Source organism: Bos javanicus, chromosome 18, assembly GCF_032452875.1.
Source record: "Bos javanicus breed banteng chromosome 18, ARS-OSU_banteng_1.0, whole genome shotgun sequence".
NCBI classification, from domain to species: domain Eukaryota; kingdom Metazoa; phylum Chordata; class Mammalia; order Artiodactyla; family Bovidae; genus Bos; species Bos javanicus.
In genome coordinates, this window is record NC_083885.1 from 46811459 (window position 1) to 46818352 (window position 6894).

Sequence of the window (6894 nt, forward strand, 5' to 3'; positions counted from 1 at the left end):
AAAAAGCAAGTCAAAGAAACAGTTTCCAATATGCAGTCAGAATTGGCTTCTCTGCAACAAGCCCTGCTCACTGTTCTGATGCCATGAGAACTGTGAATGTGACCCTGGCGTCATCTTTGATGGCACAGATTGTGCGTCCCAAGACCACTGGGGCTGCTTCCACAAGGGATGTGACATGCCTGTAAGAGAGGTCCCCAGGCCTGGGTGGGTGGGCACAGAGTCTCCCATATCTTATCAAAATAGTCCTTTCAGGACACCATATCAATAAGACTTTCAGTTGTAACTGACAGAAAATGATGCCGACTATCTTAAATACAACAGGAAATATATCTACTTTTCTTTGGGTAAAGTTGAGGCTTTCAGACAGGGCTGGATTTGGGGACTCAAATGATGTCACTAGGACTCAAGTTTCCATCTTTCATCCCAGCCTTTTCCTTTTTCTGTGTTAGCATAACAGGAGGAAAAAGGGCAGGACAAAACTTTTGAAAGAAAGACATCACCCAAGGACACAACATAAACTGATTAGAATCAAATGGGACCAAGATGGCAGACAAGACTAGACCCTGATCCTCAATCAGCAAGTGAAATGACACACCCAGAGGCACCATGACAGTTCCAAGGCACTTTCAAAAGACCAAGAAATTGGGCCACTGCAAAGAACTGTGCATCAGAACAGTGATCAGTGGAAATCTCCACCTCTTCTCCAAAACAGATGGAATAATCCTCCCACTCATTAGCATATGAAATTACCCAACCTATAAAAACTAATCATGCCACATTTCGCAGGGGCACTCACTGGCCCTGTGTGATGTCCCATACTCTGTGGAGTGTGCTTCTCCCTGAATCTGAATAAATCCACTTCTTACCTATCACTTTGTTTCTCACTGAATTCTTTCTGTGATGAGGCATCAAGAACCTGAGCTTCATTAGGTCCTGGAACCGGGTACCATGGGTTTTGGCCGGATTTGAGTCCCAGCCACATGGGTTAGATTCCCAAGCAGGGTTTTGGCTGGCCTCAAGGCCCAGACACTTGGGTTCAAGTCCCAGCACATGGGATCAAGTGCCAATCTGAGGTAAATGGTTTCATTAGCATCTATATTAATTAGACTTTTGGGGCCAAGAGCTATAACAGAGTCTTAACATTACAGTGACTTAAACTTGATAAAAGCTTATTGCTCTCTCATGAACAGCCCAAGTAAAACCAGCTCATTTCCTCCAACTCAGAAACACAGGCTCCTTCTATCACACAATACAGCAGGAGGCAGCTCTTGGACTGCAGGGTTGAGAAATGAGACAACTGGAGATAGCAAGCATAGACACCTCTCTTGACAAGGTATCCATGCAGAAAGGGGAGAATAAAGATCAGCTAGGGGACTTCCCTCGAGCTCCAGTGGTTAACACTCCACATTCCCAATGCAAGAGGCACAGATGTGATCCTTGTTTGGGCAACGAAGATCCTGCATGCCCCAACGGCATGGAACAAATAATAATAAGATCAGCTAGGACGAGCCAGAAGGCAAGGATATCTTAGAACTAATTTTTATCAGTATTATTTTGAGATGGGAAAAACTCAGGGATGTTTCAGTGCTGATGGGCAGAAGACAGACAAGGAGAGGTTGGAAATCCAGCAGGAAGAGATGCCAGGATAAAGGATGCATTGCTCTCTTGAAAGCAGGAGAGCAACAGCAGAGCTGGGATCTGGGAAGGCAAAATCGATAGTTTTGGGAGTTCTTTTGTTTGTTGTTTCTATTTATTTATTTTTGGCCATACCTCACGGCATGTGGGATCTTAGTTCTTCGACCAGGGTTCAAACCCAAATCCCCTGCATTGGAAGGTGATTCTTAACCACTGGACCACCGGTGAAGTCCCAGAATGCTATTTATTAGTAAGGGGAAAAGAAACCTGAAATCTCATGATGAGAAATAGAATCATCTGTGAGTTCAGGGTTACCTGTAGGGTGTGGGAGGATGGGAGAGAACAGCTTGAACATCAACCACAACTGTCAGGTAAGCTAAGCCAGACAGGTAAGCTTGACCCTTTGGTTCAAGGGTCAAGAGACTCCTGAGTGTCTCCTAAACTTCTAGTGTAGCTTTGGGTAAGTGACTCAGCCTCTCTCTATGCCTGTTTGCTCATCCACAAAAAGTAGTGATAAGAAAAAAAAAAAAAGTAGTGATAAGAACAGTACCCACCATACAGGGTAGCTGTGAAGATATATATAAAGTGCTTGGCATAAGTGCTCAGTAAGTATGAGCTGTGATTGCTCTTGTAACCATTTTTATTTTATCTTTGGAGAGGCAGTATGTATATGCATGATAAGTTGCTTCAGTTGTGTCTGACTTTTTGCAACCCTCTGGACCATAGCCCACCAAGCTCCTCTGTCCATGGGATTCTGCAGGCAAGAATACTGGAGTGGGCTGCCACTCCCTCCTCCATGGGATCCTCCTGACCCAGGGATCGAACCCGTGTCTCCTGTGCCTCTTGCACTGGCAGATGGATTCCTTCCCTCTAGCACCAGCTGGGAAGCCTTCAGTATGTACAGCAAAGTTGTTAAAACTAGAGGTCATGAAATCTGATCCCCGAGGTTCAAAACCTGACTCTGCCACTTACCAGGTATGTGAAGCTGGGCAGGCTATGTTATTTCTCTGGCCTCAGTTTCATAAGAGTCATATGGTACAGACCGTCTCATCAGAGTGTTGATGAGGATTTAATATCACTTAAAACATTAAATGTTTAATAAAATGTTTTAAATATTTACTATTTTCAAATAAATGGATTACATAAAATAATATAAATTAGGTGACAGTATATTAAAATACCAATTGCATCATATTATATTACACATTTTATTAACCTACTGTGTTATACATTTTTATAAATAAAATATTAAAGCACTTGAAAGGGTGCCTGGCACAGAGTATGTGCTTAGTAAAGTTACTAGATTATGAAGACACAGATGAGAGACGTGACAGGTTCCAGAGGCTTTTTTCATTTTTCCTCTCTAAAGTTCCCTTCTGAGACAGTGTTTATTATGAAAAATTTCAAGCATCACAAAAGAATAGTGTTATGAAACCCCATTACAGTTACAAATATTTTGCCATGCTTCCTTTCATCTTTTCCTCCCACTCTTTGTTTTGTTTGTTCTGTAGGATTTTAAAGCAAATCCCAGACCTTATTCCTCTAGCAAAGAACCTGGTATGTGTTTGTGACAGAGAGACACCAGCAGGAATCACAGCGGTTTCAGATCTCCCTATTGACTCCCAGGGCTTGCCTTGTGGCTCAGCTGGTAAAGAATCTGCCTGCAATGCACGAGACCTGGGTTTGATCCCTGGGTTAGGAAGATCCTCTGGAGAAGGGAATGGCAATCCACTCCAGTATTCTGGCCTGGAGAATTGCATGGACTCGGCTCCAAAATCACTGCAAATGGTGACTGCAGCCATGAAATTAAAAGAGAATTGCTCCTTGGGAAAAGCTATGACTAACCTAGACAGCATAGTAAGTAGGGACATTACTTTGCTGACAAAGGTCCATCTAACCAAAGCTATGGTTTTACCATTATGGATGTGAGAGTTGGACTATAACGAAAGCTGAAAAAATAAAATAAAGAAAGCTGAGCGCCAAAGAATTGATGCTTTTGAACTGTGGTGTTGAAGACTCTTGAGAGTCCCTTGGATTGCAAGGAAATCAAACCAGTCAATCCTAAAGGAAATCAGTCCTGAATATTCATTGGAAGGACTGATGCTGAAGCTGAAACTCCAATACTTTGGCCACCTGATGCGAAAAACTGACTCATTAGAAAAGACCCTGATGCTGGGAAAGATTGAAGGCAGGAGACGGGGAGGACAGAGGATGAGATGGTTGGATAGCATCACCTAATCCATGGACATGAGTTTGAGCAAGCTCCGGGAGTTGGTGATGGACAGGGAAGCCTGGCGTGCGGCAGTCCATGGGGTGGCAACGAGTCGGAGACGACTGAGCAACTGAACTGAACTGAACTGACCGACTCCCAGACTCAGGCCCTCTCCCCAGCCCCTGACCAGGCTAGTCTCTTGCGGAAGAACGCATGCCCAGATGCGCGGTGGCGTGGTCGCACGCTGGGCGGAGGGATCCCGGGTTATCGTTTCCCGGTCTCCCACGCTCCGGGTGCTGGCAGGTGCGGGTAGGTGCTGGTAGGGTGTTGAGCGGGTCGTGGCCTTGCGGGCCTCCCAGCGCTACGAGGACGCCTCCGAATAGCCTGCGGGAACTATAACGGAATTGCGCCTGACTTCCTGATACTTCCTGGCGGTCTGCGGAGTGCCAACATAGTCGAAGAGTTCCGTGTGGGCTGGTTTCGGCTTCAACAGCTAGGGAGGCCCCTCCCTCTCCTACCCTCAGATCCGAGGCCCCTCCCTCTCCTACCCTCAGATCTGGCTCTCTTCGGCAGAGAGCGCTACCGGCCCAAACTGGCTGCGTTTGGGGGCTTAGAGCCCACGGCATATTCTCAGCATGTTCTGCCTGCTGTGACCCAGCACTTTACCGCGTATTCCCGTCCCCAGGGGTTGGGGCCCTCTATGTACACTTGCTCTGGGAGTGGGGATGCACGGAGCTTCCCATGGTTGCTTTAATAAATGAGGATAAACCCACGTGTGTGCCCGTCTTCTCTCCCCCAGTGCCCCCAGAGCTCTGGGGAACACAAGGATCCTAACCTCTAGCTCTCTCCACTCGCAGGACCCAAGAGTCAGGTCAGGATCCCCTGGTCTCTTCCGACTCCAAACCTAAGAGTCTCAGCGTCTAGCGTCCTCCTCCTCCAGGCCCTCAGGAGTACCGTCCTCTCAAGGACACAGATGTCCAGTGGGGCGGGCCAGTGAACCATTAGCTCCGCCCCTTACACACAACATTGTGACGTAGAAGCAGCGACAACCTATGAGGCGCGAAGGCGCCGCAAAGCTGGGAGCGGGAGGCGGAAGTTCCTATGGCTGTGTTTCACCGCTTCTCCCGCCTGTGCACGGGCGCCGCTCCGTGCCCCGCGGCCCAGCTGCTACCATGAGCCGGCACAGCCGGTTGCAGAGGCAAGTTCTGAGCCTGTACCGCGAACTGTTGCGCGCTGGGCGCGGGAAGCCGGGCGCCGAGGCACGGGTGCGGGCGGAGTTCCGGCAGCACGCCTGCCTGCCACGCTCCGACGTACTGCGCATCGAGTACCTGTACCGCCGCGGTCGGCGCCAGCTCCAGATGCTACGCTCGGGCCACGCCACGGCCATGGGGGCCTTCGTGCGTACGCGGGGCCCGACCGAGGAGTCCAACGGCGCGGGGGCCCCAGGGACCCTGTCTGGTGAAGGTGACGACCCGAGGAAACCGCTAGACAGCCTGAGGACACCGAAGACCCCGCTGGATGGACGGTGACCGGCTGAAGGGCTCGCCCGATGGCTCAGGGGGACTGAGGACTGGGGAACCCCCCAATGGAAAGTGAGAGGTCTTGAGAAACTAAATCGACAGATTGAGGTAGTTGAAGAACCCTCCTGGGACGTGGGGTGCGATGGCGAGAAATGCCCGGCTTTACTTGCTGTATGGTACCGGGTCAGACTTAACCAATGAGGCTTGGGGCGTACTGTCAAACTGAAAGCTACTTATCCTAAGGCCTGGGGAGCCAAGACGCCCCTCTGTTGGACAGAAAGAGACTGACGCCCTTGTCTAGAACTCTCAGAAATACCACTGCTGGCTCCTCAAAGAGACTCCTCTCTCCTGTATTTAACTCTGAGAAGAGCAGATGAGGAGGAGTTTGGGACGATGCCCTGATGGACGGTGAGAAGCCTGGAAACCCCCTCAGAAAAATCTTTACTCCATTGAGACCAACTGGGATTGGTGAGGAAGGGGGTAAGGGGTCTCTCACCCCGCTAATCAGTTAAAGACCCCCTCAAGACCTATACATGATGGTTCTGAGGGGAAACCTCCCCTCACCCACCCCGATTCCTGCTCCTTTCCCTTCTCAAGACTGTTGGACAAAAAGGCAATAAAATGGGGGTGTGCTTATTTCCCTGTTGGTGGTGGTAAAGATTTGATGTGTTTGGGGGATTTTGAAAGTTATCAAGAAGTGACCCTCTGGCAGGGATGGGTGTGGGGAACCCTCTAGAATGGCAGATTGGTTGGAGCAGCATAGTTCTTTCTCCTGGGCAGATCCATAGAGGGAACCCACCCTGGTTTGACCCCCAAGGAAGCCCCTGTTGACCTCTTAATGGAAGGTAGTGAGTCAGAAGAGGAATGGTGGAGCTGAGGAGGCCTGGCTGGTAACCCCTGCGGTAGTAGTGGGACCCTCAAACCTGGCTAAGGAGTCCAGCCTCAGCTACAAGCTGGAATTGTTGTTAGCAAGGCCTAGGGGTGGGAAAGGAGAGGTGGACCCATAGGCCACAGACATACCTCTTCCCATGCCCCCACAGGGACATGCGCTAGACATTCCCTGAGGTGCTGCATTTTGTAGCCCTCAGCTGTATTTGCACCCATTAAAAGCAGTTGAGAGGAGGAGGACCTCAGGAAAGGAACTCAGAGCTCAGATCAAAGGTAGGATGCCATGGCATGCCTGCTGCTCAGTCTTGTCTGACTCATTGTAACCCCATGGACTGTAGCCTGTGAGGCTCCTTTGTCCATAGAATTTTTTCCAGGCAGGAACACTGGAATGGGTTGCTATTTCCTGCTCCAGGGGATCTTCTCAACCCAGGGATTGAAACCACGTCTCTTGGGTCTCCCGCATTGGCAGGCAGGTTCTTTACCCCTGCACCACCTGGGAATCCCCAAAGGTAGGATGGACCAAAGAGAAACACAGTCTCTCCCCCAATCCCAATGGGGGAGGCAGATACTCAAATAGTTATAAAATGAGGTTGAAATCTGAAGAATTATGAAGTGTTTGCCAGAATGTAGGGATAAGCT

General features: G+C 49.3%; 1 protein-coding gene across 1 annotated transcript; it reads left to right on the top strand.

Annotated features, from left to right (window-relative positions):
* The first annotated feature begins 4889 nt into the window (after positions 1-4889).
* On the top strand, positions 4890-6003 carry SDHAF1 (succinate dehydrogenase complex assembly factor 1). The gene has a single exon (XM_061386096.1). It carries the CDS (start codon positions 4900-4902, stop codon positions 5374-5376), a length of 477 nt encoding a protein of 158 aa, XP_061242080.1. The 5' UTR covers positions 4890-4899; the 3' UTR covers positions 5377-6003.
* The last annotated feature ends 891 nt before the right edge of the window (positions 6004-6894 follow it).